The sequence below is a fragment of the Nothobranchius furzeri genome, chromosome 11 (genome assembly GCF_043380555.1).
Source record: "Nothobranchius furzeri strain GRZ-AD chromosome 11, NfurGRZ-RIMD1, whole genome shotgun sequence".
Lineage (NCBI taxonomy): Eukaryota > Metazoa > Chordata > Actinopteri > Cyprinodontiformes > Nothobranchiidae > Nothobranchius > Nothobranchius furzeri.
In genome coordinates, this window is record NC_091751.1 from 63,823,683 (window position 1) to 63,840,676 (window position 16,994).

Below are 16,994 nucleotides of genomic sequence, written 5' to 3' on the forward strand. Positions count from 1 at the left end.
CCCGTCTTGAGCCAAGATGGGTGAGTCCATGAATGCTAATTTTTAGTGCAGATCTGTCAGGCTTTCTAATCCAAGCATTTCCCCCTCTATTATCAGAAGCTAATGCAGCTAATTCTAAGGGGTAGATTCACATTTAGCTTGCATGCTAAACTCCGAGCATCCAATCACACTTCAAACAAGCAAAAACGGTTTCTCTGTGATCTTGGTCCCCTCTGTCAGTGAGCACCAGGGCAGCTGTGGCTACATCGTAGCTCATCACCATCAGTGTGTGAATGGATGATACACTGTAGTGTAAAGCGCTTTGGAGTCCTTACTCTTGACAAGTGCGGGTCATTTATCATTTAAATGATAAAATGTACTAACCTGCAGGTTTTAGCAAAACTTTAGTGTAAAAATAAAAATTTGCTTAAACATTTTGAGTTTCAAATAACCAAACTACTAAAAAAAAATCCCATTTTTTAAACTGTATTCGATTTTTTATAAAAAGCAGGGAGAGAATGTCACATATTATTTTACTCCAGCTAATGTCACCCCGCAGCAGCCCGTCCACGGCTGCAGGTTCCAGATACAAAGGGGGAAACAAGCGACTCATGGCCCAAAGAACAGGCCGGGGAACCACTTAACTCTAAAACAGACCATTTGGAGGAGCAAAAACGCCAAAAGTTCAAAGTCTTTAGAGGCTGAAGGAGTAAAAACACAAAAGCAGTCCTAAAAACAGTCTAAAACATCCTGTGCAACACCAGGGGCGGGACGGTGTCCAAGGAGCCACCTCTTGGCTCCAGCTGACCCACGTAGCTGGGACCCAGTCTGCCCCACCTTGTCCTTTGGCTGTCAGGCACAAAGTCGACCTCCTGCAGCAACCTGTCTGTGTGCTGCCGCCATGGCTCCAGCATCGTCCCCTCACCCGCTGGCTGCTGCACACACCGCCAGTCTCTCTGCAGCCCCCTGGCACAGCTCCGCTCCTTGGACACGTCACGCCCTCCTCGGCCCAAGGCCCTAACAAGACGCAGAGGCACCAGCACCAAAATTGCACCACTCACATGGGGGAGGAAAGGGCAACCCACAATCCTCCACACTTGGTCGCTTGTCCACATCCTGGGATGGTGCTCCAGGTGCCGACTGCATTCCAGGGTGGTCGGGCGTTCGTGTCCTTGCCCGAGACGTCACCGTCCAGGTGACTACCAGACCTCATGCATGTCTCTGGTGTCTGCTGCTCTCCTGGACTCTTTCCTCAGTTCCTTTTATACCTCGTTTTGAGTCCATTGCACCTGTGGGCATTCCACACCTGTTCCCATTTGTTCTAATTAGTGTCTCTGGGAGGTACCACAAAGGGAAAAACCATTCAAAACACAAAATAAGCATGTCAACAATAAAACACAAATCATGCTACTTAAACTAAATCCAAACTTTTCCACTGTGTGACACTAAGAAAGAGTAAACGTTGGTTTCTCCTCACAGAGCTGGAAGAATCCAGGCAGAAGTGTCATCCTTGCTGGTACTCGTTTGCCAAGAAGTATTTGATCTGGGACGGCTGCCCCTGGTGGCTGAAGCTGAAGGAATATGTGAAATTCATGGTCATGGATCCCTTTCTGGATCTTGGCATCACCATCTGTATAGTGCTGAACACCCTCTTCATGGCTCTGGAGCATTACCCCATGACCGATGAGTTCAACACCATGCTGTCAGTGGGCAATCTGGTGAGAGGCCTTTTAAATGATAGGAGCTGGAACATTTCTACATTAACACACCTCCTCCAGAGTGCTGTCAGGTGATACATGAGCAGATAAAACGGTTTGGGGTCATCATCGTGTGTTTTATAGCTGCGACGATGAGGCTGTGTCACAGGTTGTGTTTTAGGCCTGGTTTTTATTTCTTGGTGGGAAATATTTAAGAGCTAGTTTGTTCTTATTACTTTAACCTTCCATGTCGGGTGATTTTAACTAATTAAGTTCATATCTTAAAGCCTTTAATTAAAACAAATGAACAGTATTTTATATGTGTTTTGTATAATTTCATTTGCGTACCCACTAGTTTTCACTTCCTTTACTCCTTCTTCATGATTAAAAAATATATATATATATATATATATATATATATACACACATTTAACATCTCAATAGCAACAATAAATGAAATATGATTATTCCATCAGATGATAGATAAAATGTTGGTTTTAAGAATACTTTTTTTTCCATTAAATCTTTGTTTTTGTTCCACATTCTAACAGTAAACTAATGAGTCATTGAAATCACCCCCCCCACCACTTTTTACAAAGTCAAGTTTTGACCCCTGCACTTTTTACCATCCACCAACAATATTACGCTATATTAAATTGACACTGGTTGACCAAGCCGAAAACAACCGTTTGTGTTGAAGTCTGTTTCCCATTGGAGCATTCTGTAAAGATACCCCCCCCCCCCCCCCCCGTGTCCCCTCCACTTCTTAAGTGAAAATGACATCCATGATTGAAGTACCTCAAAATAAAACATTTCACATGGCTTTTGTAGCGTATTTCAATGTTTTTCAAGGAGTAAACCAAACTTAATTAAGTGACCACATCAGGTTGATTGCCTATCAGTTGTTAAAATAAAATGATATATGGTGTATGATACCATGCATCATTATGTTATAACCACGAGAACATGTGCCTTTGACACTGTGCAAAAACCGAGTTTGGACATCCTTCAGATGTGGTCTGGACCGACTGACTCAACATAGACATGATCTGCGCGTCCACACAACATTGACTATTTGCAGGGAAATGGCTGAACTATTTAGTTTGTTAAACAAAAATAAATACACCCAGGACAGCACCAGCTGTGTTGATCATTACAACAAACACTCCTCAGCTCTGTCATCCTTCACTTTCACCACGCTGCACATCCACTTTAATAAATGCAAAGTTAAAACCAAAGCATTACTTGTCCAGTTGGATTTAGGGTTTTTAATGAGTAATGTTTGTTCCTCGCTGCATCTTTTCTCTGTGTGTTTTCCTCAGGTGTTCACAGGGATCTTCACCGCTGAGATGGTGTTTAAGCTGATTGCCTTGGATCCTTATTACTACTTCCAGCAGGGCTGGAACATCTTTGACGGCATCATTGTCTGCCTCAGTCTGATGGAACTGGGTCTGTCCAATGTAGAGGGACTTTCTGTCCTGAGATCTTTCAGACTGGTACCAATAATCTTGAACTCTTTAACTGATTATTTTACATTGTTTAACTTGTATTATGAACTTGATTTATTGACCTTCTTCTCCCTGTCCAGTTAAGAGTCTTTAAGCTGGCGAAGTCTTGGCCCACCCTCAACACCCTGATCAAGATCATTGGTAACTCTGTGGGCGCACTGGGGAACCTGACCCTGGTGTTGGCCATCATTGTCTTCATCTTTGCTGTGGTGGGAATGCAGCTGTTTGGGAAGAACTACCAGGACTGTGTGTGTAAAATCTCCTTTGACTGCCAGCTGCCTCGCTGGCACATGAAAGACTTCTTCCACTCCTTCCTGATCGTGTTCAGGGTGTTGTGCGGCGAGTGGATCGAGACCATGTGGGACTGTATGGAAGTGGCCGGGCAGCCGCTCTGTATCCTGGTGTTCATGCTGGTCATGGTCATAGGAAACCTAGTGGTGGGTTCTACACACAACATGATTCAACACCAGTAATCTAAATGTCTGCTGGCCTTCACTTGTCTCAAAACTAAACACTACAAACCAGTTATATCCACACTTTAGCATTAGCTAGTGTTACATACCCAGCACTGCTGCTTTAGATGCTCTTTTTCAGATTTATGCACTTACAATTTTAATTTTTTGCTATAAAAAGCAACCCAAAGAAAGCACCCAATTAAATTGAGGCAACAATTTGCACACACTTTGCTTAGGTATTTCACACCCCATATTTGTTTGCAAATGGTACCTTACATTCAATTCAACTCAACTCAAAGATACTTTATTAATCCCAGAGGGAAATTAGAGTTTCAGTTCACACAATTCTGAGATCAGACATACATACATATAGACACATGACAAGAATTGGTGACTGTGGTCATTCGCAACCCGAGTCGCGCTACCTTAACAGAGATCATAGGGTTTATATGAGGATTTAGTCAGGTGGAGGAAAAAAAGACACTTCAGTGTTACCCTCCACAGGGAGGGCAGCTTTTCTATGCAAAAAACACCTCAGACAGAAATGCAACAGACTTCAGACATCACACAACATAAGTGTCCACTAGGTGGGGAGGTAGGGTTGGGGACTCTCCTCACATCAGTGCATGCAGCCGCAATGAGCAGCGCTCTTCACCTCTGTTTGGACAGGGGGAGGAGATAGTTGGGTTTTAGAGAGCACAGTGACTCCTGGAACGATTCAACGGCCTTCGGTCGCAGTCCTACCCAGGCTGGGATAGGGAGACAGAGTTGCCATGGCGACGGCAGCATTCCACATTTCTTCTGAGGGGGAGTATTCACTTCTGCCTCACAGGCTCAAGGGCACCAGATTCAGATAAGAACTTGTTTTGGGGGTCAGACAGAGATAATTTCCTCTTTGTCTTAAAGTTCTGTTGGTCCTCAACCCCTCTTAGCTTGTAAACATTTGTAAATAAAGTTACTCCAAATCAGACAACACATATATTGATTTGATCACTGATTTGGAGTACTTTTACTTGTAAAGTAGTTTATAGTATGTATAGTAATTGTATTTGTAAAGTAGTGTATAGTATGTATAGTAATTTTATTTGATCACTGTCTCTGCAAGATCTCACTTACCAATGAGGGGTCGTGTAAACCATAATTCATTTGGTCACTCTCACATACATATATTCTCCTCACACACACACACACACACACACACACACACACACACACACACACACACTGATGGTGATGAGCTACACTGTAGCCACAGTTGGCCTAGGTCACACTCACGGAGGCGAGGCGCAGGCACCACCAGTTCCACTGACTGAAGTGTCTTGCCCAAGGACATAAAGACTAACAGAGCTCAGCGTGGGTTTGAACCTGCAACCCACCAATTACAGGGCGAAATCCTAACCCTTGAGCCTCCGTTACCTCTAGTTTAATAACCAGAGACATCAACACAACCAGCTCTAATGATGCCAAATCCAAATGATGATGTCACATGTAAACATGGGATCCCGTTGCAGCCATGAGGATTGTTAATGTCGCATTTAGAACAGAGATTAGAACTAGAATTAAAGAAATAACACCTGATCTTCTTTAATCAAACATGTTTTTATTTTCAAATATATAATTTATAAATCTGATGAATGTTTTATCCACCACTGATGAATAAAGCTCTGGGGAAAATTGTGATCTAAGTACTGTACAGATAAGGATTAGCTAAAGCCACAGTGTTCTTCCTGTCCTTCCAAGCGTTACGTTGCATGCAGCTGTTTCTGTTAATAAAGGGTTAATCAGTTGGACAGTCTGTAGCTGCTGTCGCTCAGTTCCACTGAAACGATTCATTCATTCTTCCACCCACATAATCAGCTGTTTTATTAAACACAATTTAGGTTTAATATCCTTAACTTGACAAATTTACCAGGAAATATGTCTGCAAATAAGCTGTTCATGTGCTACTATCAGGTTCTGCTAGCTTTGTGTGTGTGTGTGTGTGTGTGGGGGGGGGGGGGGGGGGGGGCACTTCCTGGATGTTGTTCAAACACCTGTTATCACCATGCCTTCCGCTACTTTGGCGTTAACTGTTTTTCTCTCATTTAATCCTATTCTCAGAATTGTATCTGCATGCCAGCAACCATAAAACCTTTTCTATTTTAGACCTTAACTATACTATCAAAATCTAAAATACTGCAGTGTTAAATGCAAAATTGCATTTTAAGAAATAAATGCTGGTTCCTTTTGTGAGCATACATTGGTAAATAAATCTATTAAATGCTCATATGAGTGTATTCTGATCCATGTCAAGTTAACCTTTCGTCTGATACAGTGTCCCAGTTCTGACAACGTGGACATCTTTTGTGTAGTACTCCAATTAAAATGACAATGTGTAATTTTTACCATTAATTTCCAGAAATATCCATCAATATGTTATCGAAAATGAACGAAATGATGCCCAGTTGTTGAAAAATATTGGCAGCTTTGTAACCTATAACCTCAAAAATCTGGTCTCAAACACATGGGTCTAAGTCTCTGGGAGACACCATGTTAAAGGCCATGTTTCCTTTTATGGGAGCCCATGAGGACAAAATGCATTTACTGATTTGTAACGGTTACAAAACTTTCGTCATTCTTAAATATTGTTTTACACATTTACCTCTTCACTTGTTGCCAGTGATGAAAGGGGGTCTGATGTGCTTATTTTGCTCAAGTTTGCACTTCCCAGGGCTTTTTGACCCTAATGGGCATCAGTTGGTAAGGTCTTACTCCAACACAAAAATACTGCTTGCTCGCAACGATGTAGGTATCTACTGCCCCCTATCGCCAGGAAAAATACACACTGTCACTTTAAGTGTTAAAATTAGCTTATTTTTGAAGGCAGACATTTCTGCTGTATCAAGGCATTGTTTAGAAAAACGGATCTACCTGACAACTTTCTTTACATTAAATGGTGTAAAAAAAGAACAGGCCTTGTTTTTCTGTCCACCTACTTCTGTCAAAACACTAACAAACTACATAATTAGCACAACAAGATTTATAAATACACAATAAATTAAAAATATTGGTATTTGTTTAAAACATTGAACATCTTGTGGCCAAATGAATAATCAGCCAATCTAGAGTAACTTGAACTCTGACGACAAGAAGTAGCTAAAACTTACTGAAGGTCCCAGGTTCATTATTACTGGTCCTATGGGTAGGTGAAAATGCTGACTTTTTACCTCAGAAATAAAATCAAACTGTATCTAAACTAAATCTTATGCAGCTCCAAATTAGATGTGATTCTGTTGTTTACATAAACTGCAGAATATGACACATAAATGGTCTGTGTATGTTAATCCTTTAATCAAGGAGCAGCCGTTTATGTTGGAGGATTGTCCATGATGCTTATGAGAAAGTCAGAAGGAATTTAACACTTCATCATTTCCTTTTCTCCTTGTCTCCGAACTGCTCAGTGGCTAAAAATCACTAACACAACTTACATGCACTCAGGAAGTGTAAGCGCACACGTATGCAGATGATATGCCACTCGCTAAGCTAGCGGGCAGATTACTTTGAGGGCTTGAACTTTGACTTCAGGGTGGCTGGAGCTGCTGGATCCATATGTGTGCAAGAATTTCTTTGTAGAATATCCTCCTGAATTACAGGGCAGGATTTGCCAGTGCTGACAGAATATATGGAGCATCCTGTCCTGTCTGGCACTATGTTCACTTGTCCTCAAATCTAAAGCCTAGGGTTCACCAAAAGCAAGACATAAACCTACATACTTAAAAATGCATGCACGCACACACAAACACACACATTTATATATGTGTATATATGATTTGATATAAAAATGTTTAATATTTATCAAATTATTTGTCCTCAGGTGCTGAACCTTTTCCTTGCCCTGCTGCTCAGTTCCTTCAGCTCTGACAACCTCTCTGCTCCGGATGAGGACGGAGATTTGAATAATATCCAGATCGCCATCGCCCGCATGCACAGTGGCATTACCTGGCTCATCAGGAGTGTAGTCAGCCTCTTCCATCGCGATGTGAGAGGTCGCAAACATAAAGCTAAAGAAGCCAACCAGGCAATCGGGTTGGCTGGAAATCACGCGGAAAGTAATGGAGGAATATTTTCTAATTATGGAGAGAAGTCTATTATACCAGAAGGGGACAGCTACATGACCAACCCAAACCTCACCGTGATTGTTCCCATTGCACCGGGGGAGTCAGATGTGGAGTTTCTAGAGGAAGAGGAGAATTCAGAGTCCTCAGAGGATGAAGACAACAAACCAGTAGGTTCTTTTTATCTATAACATTATGTAAGTTTTGAAAAACTGGAACTAAAATCCATTCTATCACATCATACTTTCAAGACAAACATATAACAGTGTTGAATGTTGGAAGGATTAACTTTGTTTAGGAATCACAGATGGTGACCTCCAATGGAAACTAACCCTCATAAAAGCTGATTTAAGTTTTCCGTTTAACCCTCCCACTGTCCTAATGGGTGTGACCCCACAAGGAAATTTGACCATTGAGCAGGGATGATGGTTTCTTTTTTTGTTTTTGTTTGTTTTTTTGCGGTGAGGTTCATGATGCACTGGGTGCTCTGGAGTCAGACTTACAAATGTATGACCCCAAAATGAAAACCTTTTATTTTATGTTTTACCTTTAATGAAATTTTCTTGGTTTTAATTTAATCAATTTTAATTTATTCAACAAACCACTAGCAACGAAAGTAAAATATTATTTAATATTAGGGCAAATTTGACTTCGGTCATCAAAGTATCGTCAGCTAGCAGTGCCTACACCACACTCAGGACAATCCAGACTCTTTTCATGTGTCGTTCCACAGATGTGGAATGACCTACCAAGCACTACCAGAACAGGGGCTTCCTTGTTGATTTTCAAGAAACTCCTGAAGACCCTGTTCTTCAGAGAGCATCTTCTAAACTAGCACCCTCCCTGCACCCATCCCCTCACTCTACTGTCCACTCCATGTTCACTTCCCTCTGATTCATCATGCTGCCTCACTGCAACCTAGGACTGACTGAATGATGTTTGTTGTTAGCCTCGAGGGCAACCTGCTGGCTTCATTATCACTTGCAAATCACTTTGAACAAAAGCGTCTGCTAAATACATGAACATAAAAATAAACATGTGCAATAAAACATGTATGTTGGTGATCTAAAGACAGACAGCAGTGAGTATGCACCGACTTCCTGTTTCAGTCAGTGTGTGTGACGCTGCTCTGTAAGAACAGAGGCAACTCTGAGAGTTGGCGCATCTGCTCTGCCTGAGTCAGTTAGTTTGTGCAGGGCAGCTCAGGGAGAGGGGCGACAGGCTCATTTCTCTCTCCCATCCTACTTTTGCATGCATATTTAATCGGGAAACCGTCAAATTCAGTGAATTTAACCATAAACATGATGAAATCATACAGCAGACTTATATATAGAGCAGTGATGGACACATTGACTTTATATTAAATCATTATCAATATTTTATTTGTCATGATGACAAGGGAGGCAGTGCCTCCCCTGCCTCTTCTGACCGCACATCACTGGTCTGTTACAAAACAACAGTCGCCAAACATACATGTCCTGTGCTGGCCATCACAAGCATCTTTGTAGACAGGACGCATGGTGTTTACGGAGGGGTTTTGTTCCTAATGCAGGAGTAATTTGGCAGAATATCCACTCTGCTACCGGTGGAGGTTTGAAGCAATCATCTGTAACATAAAGGGCATATTCTCAGCAGCATGAAATTAACCTGTCCATGCCTGCAGGAGCAGGGCCTGATGATGCACTAACTGTCCATATTTGCGTTTGCAAGTGCCAGCTCAGAATCTGAAAACTTGCAGCTGATACAATAAAATGCACGAATGTAGCCAAAAACAGGTTCGGGGTATTTTTCATGAGCAAATGACTGTATCACTTGGTAAAAAGTGGATTTTCCATGATATGGCTCCTTTGACTTTCTGCATTGTTATTACTGTTAGGATTAGTTTTGTAATACATTTTTCATTTTTTTTCACAGTTGGGATTTTGTGTTTTTATTACTGTTAGGATAACCATTTGTTATAAATTGTAATTAATGCTGGGTAGGATCGCTGTGTAAAAATGTGGTGTTTTTAGGGTTAGGGTCTTTATAGGATATCTTCTGTTTTAATTCTGTTTTCTATATCGTTTCAATATTAGGGATGCACATTTTCCAAAATGTGTTTAACTGGTTATTGAAGCCATTGAACGGTTAATACTTGGTTGACTGTAAACTCTTTGATATTAGAAAGCTTTGGAGTGAATGTCAGCAGGACTGACGTTTGTTTATGTAGAGGTTATGCCTCTTCTGGCCATGTCTGGCAGACAGACAGGAGCAGGCCAGATGTGGAGCCAGGTTCTGTGAAACAGATTAAGCAACCATTGCTGAGGAGTTCCAGCCTGAGCTGAGCAGCCTGCTGTCTGCGCTCTACATCACTACACCCTCCTTTAACTCTCCCCCAGCTTAACTGGCCATCAGCAGCTGCTCACAGGGAAACATGGATGCATTTTATGTTTACAGCCCTTAACACACATAGATGCACATGCACACAATTTACAATAATATTAGAAATTTGGTTACAAATTAAATGTTTTTGTCTAAACACATGGTTTCTGCTCTTCCTTCACAGAATAGGACCAGTAACGCTGGTGACTGTAGTTCATGTCCCTTGTCTGCTGGTTAATGCTGGATTAGACTTGATACCATTTTATTGGATTGATCCTGCATTATCATCCTATTAATCATGTGAAATATGCAGCCTTTACAAAATGGGAAAATCTCATCAAAACTGTATTAGGGCTCTGTAAAAAATAAAGCAGCGTATGTAGGTGAGTCGGCTGTACTGGAGTAAATCATCTCTGGCTCAACCAGGACAGAAAATGATAGATGTCCTGTTCTGAGGGAGCACATTTGGAAACACCTAGTCAGTATTGCCACAACAACTAAAAACACCTGATAAAGCAAATTAAATCTACATTATTTTTAAATGCAAACCTTTCTTCTGCAACATACTGTTCATAAAAATCCCCATCTCACCCTCTGCGGGTGGTCTCATCCTTCCAAGCTTGGGTCCTCTACCAGAGGCCTGCGGGGAGCTTGAGCGTTCTGCGCAGTATCTTAGATGTTCCTTGAACTGCTCTTTTCTTTACTGAGATGTCTGATGCTTTTCCTGGGATCTGCTTTAGCCACTCCTCCAATTTGGAGGTTACTGTCCCGATGACCGTGGGTTTGTCCTCCCACAGTGGTATTTCCAGTGCCTCCTTGTCTGTTCACCGTTGACTGGGACATTCACTAAGCATGTCATCTATTGGGGTTAGGGTCAGGGATAGATCTTGTTTTATCCTGAACAATGGTTCTCACACCAACTAGTTCTTGGCCCCCTTCCTTACAGCTACTGTACATTCTCAGGGTGCTGGATTTGAGATGGAACCCTCCATGCATGGTTAAGAGCTTCTGTGTCTTAACATCTGTGGTCTGTATTCCTTCCTTTGGCCAGCTTATTATTCCTGCAGGATATTTGATTACTAGCAGGGCATAGCAGTTTTTTTCTCTGATTTGTTCTTTCCATTGAGTTGACTTCTTAGGACTTGCCTTACTCATAGTAGGTATTTGGCTGTAGCTCCTTTCCTTGCGGCCTCATCGAGGTTGCCATTTGCTTGTGGGATACTTGTAGCTGTCCCCAATGTCTGTTATTGTTCCTTCTGGGAGAGAAACCCCTTCTGTGTGGACTATTTTCCTTTTCTTTGTTACCATCCGACCACACCTCTCAAGTCTGAATCACATTCCAGTGTCAGTGCTGTAGATCCTGGTAATGTGGATCAGTCAATCAATGTCTCACTTGCTCTTGGCGTACATCTTTATGTCATCCAAATAGAGGAGGCGGCTGATTGTGGTTCCATTCTTGAGTCAGTATCCATAGCCAGTCTTGTTGAATATTTGGCTGAGGGGTTTCAGACCTATGCAGAACAGCAGCGGGGACAGTGTGTCTCCTTGGTATATGCTACGTTTGATGGAGACTTGTGCAACTGGCTTGCAATTGGCCTCACGGGTGGTTTTCCACTGCCCCAATAAGTTTGCAATAAAGGCTCTCAGACTGCTGTCGGTGTTGTACACCCCCAAGCATTCAACGATCCACGAGTGCAGCATTGTGTCACAGGCTTTCTTGTAATCAATCCAGGCCATGCACAGATTGGTGTGTCTGCTTTTGCAGTCTTGGGCAGTCTATCAGCAGCTGGTGTTTGGCTCCTCTGGTGTCTCTCTACTGATGCCCTTCTGTGCTGTGCTCATGTATCGATCCATGTGCCCACTTATCTTAGTCGCTATGATGCCTAACATGAGCTTCCATGTTTTGGCGAGAAAGGTAATTGACCGATGGTTGGGTGGGACTGTACCCTTTGAGGGGTTCTTCAGGATCAGAATTGTGCACCATTCAGTTAGCCATTCAGGTTGAGTCCCATCCTTTAGCTGCTGGTTCATTTGTACTGCTAGGCACTCATGGAGTTCATTGATCTTTAAAAGTTAGTAATCTTGGATCATGTCAGGCCCCGGTGCTGTCCAGTTTTTCATACCCGAGACTCTTTCTTGAATGTCTCCCACAGTGATGGATACTGGTTTCTGCACTGGGAGGTTGCTGTGGTCTTCTCTTAGAGAGGGTAGCCACTTTGCATTGCCTCCTTCTCCCAAATGCCCTTCCAGTACTGTTCAGTCTCTAGCCTTGGTGGTTCTGCTTTAATGTTATTAGCCTGCCACTGAGAGTACACTTAATCTGGTTGGGTTGAGAGGAGCCAGTTTATTTGTCTGGATTCACTTTCTCTTGTGTATCTCTTTAGGTGGCTGGCTAAGGCTTGGAACCTTTGTTTGGCAGTTTCCAGTGCTTCCGGTATGGGTATGGGTATCTATCTGGCTGTAGTTCTTGGGTCCTGTTTTTCTTGTACATTTCTGGAGCTTTGATAGTTGGATCACTTCTCTATATGCTTCCTTGATTTTGGTTTCCAACCTTCTGTTCCATGGTGGGTAATGTTTCTCATGAATGCCTATGCTCTTAAGCCTAATTCATACTTTTCCGTCTGCGTCGGGACGGACGCACGCAACACCATTATCCGTCTTATCGAGGGTTCTCTAGAAGGCTCACAAGGACGGACAGAGTCAAGCTCTGTTTTCTAAACATCCGTCCAATGAGACGGAGATTGCAAGCTTGTGATTGGTCAGGATGCCACTGTCGTCAACAGCGCCGTCATTGCGCCCTCAAAAACATGGACAGAGCTTAAGATATCTAGAGGTGTTTACAGAGCAGCTTGAAGAATACCTCGCGAAAAAACTCTAAAAACATGAAAGTTTAATTCCCCGTGACTGGAGGAGTGGAAAAATATGCAGCAAGCATTTTATTCGTGAACGGAAATGACAAGAAATGTGGGTTTAGAGGTGGCGAGCGCATGAAGAGGTGAAGGAGAATGAGAGACAAATGTGTCCATGTTTAAAAAGTCTGAAATACAAAAAACACAATATAAACACACTATCTTGGACCAGACACATGGCAAGATACCACAGAACAACACTGCGCCCTCTGTTGTCCTGGCGGGGAATTGCTTTGCAACACTCCCCAGGAGACGGAGAAGTCCAAGAGCAAAACGTCTTTGTCAAAGGGTGTGTGTCTCTCCCTTGTATATCTGATGGAGAAGTATAAATTAGGCATCTCAAGAATAACTACTACTCAAGTGTATATCACCTCATTGGTTTCAGTTTCGTAGGAATCATTCTCAATGCTACATTCACATCTTCAAAGACTTCTGATGGTCCTTCACTCTCAGTCATTGTAGTTGGCGTCTGGGTTGCCTGGTCTTTATTGAAGCTATGATTGATTGATAAGATATCTATTTCAATATCTATATTTCAATATTCTCCGCTTATCTGGGGTTGAGTCATGGGGCCGGTAGCCTTTGTAGAGAGGCCCAGACTTCCCTCTCTCCAGCCACTTGGGCCAGCTACTTGAAGGGAATCCAAAGGTGTTTCTTGGCCAGCTGAGAAACACATTGTGCTTACACATTAGGGTCAGCACGATCTGGGCAGGATAGCGTGAGTTCGGTCTTTTACAGGCCGTGTAGTGTTCACATGTAGTTACGAAGAACTTCTCAGGAATGCGGAAATCCCAGAGCCAGTGGACGGCGTTTAAGATGACCAGGAATGTCTGTGGCGTCCTGCATAATAAGTTAAACAAAGGTGGGCATGAGCTGTGTTGCTTTTGGAGACTCTGAACCACGTGGTTCAGAGTGGTCCTTTTATTAATTTGCTGTGTGTGTCCTCATAAAACTCTGTCCTCCGCTGCTGTGGGCCACACACTGCTTTCTCCTCCCACTGAGCAGCTGCCTGCTGGCTCACTGGGGTGACAGCCCCGTGCGGTTCGCTGTTCTGAGGACAGGACTACACACACACAGCTCCCTTTCTTTTCCTGTTCCCACTGAGCGGCAGCTCCATGCTCCAGATAGAGAAGTTTACTCAACAGCATCCAGCATGAAAATGAACCATGCATGCGGGATCTCCCTACTGCCTGATTCTACTTGCCAGTTGGAGGCAGTAGGCATAAATTTCTGCCAGCCAATCAGTCTGTAGTGTCACCTCAGTTCCAGTCGTACCTCTGGAGAGGAGTTCTCAAAAACAAGAGTCACCTCAGAACAGAAAAGTCAGTCACCCAAGTGTGAAACCAAATTCTGGTCCCGCACCTGACTGTACTGACCCTAATGTGTAAGCACCAATAGTCCCTCCATCATGTCCTGGGTCTTCCCTTGGGAATCCTCCTGGTTGGGCATGCCTGGAAAACCTCACCAGGAACGCGTCCAGGAGGCATCCCAACCAGATGCCCAAGCCAACTCAACTGGCTTCTCTCAATGTGGAGGAGCAGTGAATCTACTCCGAGCCCCTCCCAGATGATTAAGCTTCTCACACTATCTCTAAAGGAGAGCCCAGACACCCTTCAGAGAAAATTAATTTCAGCTATTTGTATCCGCGATCTCATTCTTTCGGTCACTACCCAAAGCTCATGGTCATAGGTGAGGGTAGTAACATAAATCGACCGGTGAATCGAAAGCTTGCCTTCCGGCTCAGCTCTCTCTTCACTATGGCAATTCGGTTCAATTCTGTTTATTTATATAGCGCCAAATCACAACAAGAGTCATCTCAAGGCGCTTTACACAATAAACATTCCAATAAAGTTCAGTTCATTAAGCCAATCAGTAAAACGTTTCCTATAGAAGGAACCCAGCAGGTTGCATCGAGTCACTGACTAGTGTCAGAGCCTTTACAGCAATCCTCATACTAAGCAAGCATGTAGCGACAGTGGTGAGGAAAACTCCCCTTTAACATGAAAAACCTCTAGAGGATCCAGGCTCAGTATATGTGCACGGGTACAACGCTCACATCACTGCAGACACAGCACCAATCCTCCCATTGATCTCTTGTTTCATTTTTCCCCTCAGTTGTGAACAAAACCCTGAGACACTGAAACTCCTCCATCTGGTGCAGGATGGTGTCCCTGACCTGGAGAAGACATTCCACCATTTTTATTTGAACATTTAAAGAATTCTAAGACAAATATATATATATATATATATATATATATATATATATATATATATATATATATATATATACATATATAGTGTGTTTGCTCTGCCTTCTCAATCTCCAGTGAGTCGTGGCGGCTGCTTACACTGAGACAGGATCCTCTGGAGGCTTCTTCCTGTTAAAAGGGAGTTTTCCTTTCCACTGTTGCTGCATGCTTGCTTAGTGTGAGGATTGCTGTAAAGACACTGACACTAGTCAGTGACTCGATGCAACCTGCTGGGTTCCTCATATAGGAAACTTTTTACTGATTTGCTTATTGAACTGAACTTTATTGGAGCGTTCACTGTGTGGAGCGCCTTGAGACGACTCGTTGTGATTTGATGCTATATAAATAAACTTGAAATGAATATACATATATGTGTTTAATTCTGGTACTGAGTTACTGAAATGAAGGCTTGTGCCATAACAGACCTTTTCCATCTCAGGAGAAGATCAGCCTTTCAGAGGGCAGCACGGTGGATCTGAGGAAGCCTGGAGAGGAGGAGGATGACCTATCAGATACGGCTGATGACAGTATGGATCCAGAGGAATGCTTTCCTGAATGTGAGTGTGTGATTTCATCAGAAGTGTTTTCTAGAGTCATGTTTTCTCACACTCTGTTTTACATGCTGATGTTGTTATCAGTGTGCCTGAGACACTGTCAGTGCTGCAGCATCGACACCAGCCACGGTCTGGGCCAGGCCTGGTGGAGGTTGAGGAAGACCTGCTATCAGATTGTGGAGCACAGCTGGTTTGAGACGTTCATCATCTTCATGATCCTGCTGAGCAGCGGAGCTCTGGTAACCCCCCCTAGACACTAGTTATCTTCTTCTAGGTATCAGTAGAGCCTGTAGCTTGTGGCTGTTTCATTCTTCACATCCTAAATCCTTTTAATTCACAAAGAAAAGAAAGTGTTGTGTAGTGTTTTGTTTGTTTTCATCCACTTATAAAAATCCAGGCCACGGAGGGTAATGAGCTAGTCACAGCTGACCTGGGATGCACTGATGGGAGGGAGGCTGCCGTATACTGGCGCCACCTGTCCATCCGAACAACAACAAGCACGCAAGGATGGTTAAGTGTCTTGCCCAAGGACACAATGATAGTGATAGACTGAGCAGGGCTTGAACCTGCAACATTCTCATTTATTGGGTGGACACTAAACTCCACTGCTACCGCCGCCCAATAGCTTTGCAGAGCTGAAGGGAAGCTGCAGCTGAAACAGAAAACATGCTGGCGTAAATCCAAAAACCACTTTAGGGTGTTTATTCTCTGGCACGTAACTTTGGCATGTGCTCAGATCCTGTTAAAGTGTCCCTCTTTCGTTCCTTTTGTACTCCTCTCTATACAGCCCACTTGTGGTGCAACTATAGTAAGGTAGTAATGAAGAAGCTTCAAGTGGCTTATCAGGATGCTTTTAGAATCCTCATGAAGCTCCCTAGATGGACTTCGGCAAGTCACATGTTTGTTACGAGTAACATCCCAACTTTTCATGCGCTTCTGAGGCTCTTCATGTACAAATTCATCTGCCGACTGAGTTTGTCAGCTAACGCGGTTGTTAGAGCTCTGTCATCTTTATCTTACAGTGACACGAGGTACTCCTCAGTCCTTTTTAAACATTGGAGCAACTGCCTATACGGTTTGTAATTAGAATGTGTTTGTATTTTTTTTTTTTTTTTTTTTTTTTTTTTTTATTCTTGTTATGGACATATCCCTTGTCTGAAATAAAGTTTGATTGATATTCATGAGGAA

At 42.9% G+C, this 16,994-nt stretch overlaps 1 protein-coding gene across 2 annotated transcripts in view; it reads left to right on the top strand.

The window, feature by feature from the left end:
• LOC107384272 (sodium channel protein type 2 subunit alpha) overlaps positions 1-16,994 on the top strand; it is a 62,080-nt gene that overhangs the window by 32,680 nt on the left and 12,406 nt on the right. For both annotated transcript variants that reach the window (XM_015957428.3, XM_070541745.1), the window contains 6 exons: positions 1,459-1,697; positions 2,999-3,172; positions 3,265-3,621; positions 7,493-7,903; positions 15,692-15,809; positions 15,891-16,045. In XM_015957428.3, coding sequence (XP_015812914.3) covers positions 1,459-1,697; positions 2,999-3,172; positions 3,265-3,621; positions 7,493-7,903; positions 15,692-15,809; positions 15,891-16,045 — 1,454 coding nt within the window. The remainder of the gene's footprint in view (positions 1-1,458; positions 1,698-2,998; positions 3,173-3,264; positions 3,622-7,492; positions 7,904-15,691; positions 15,810-15,890; positions 16,046-16,994) is intronic.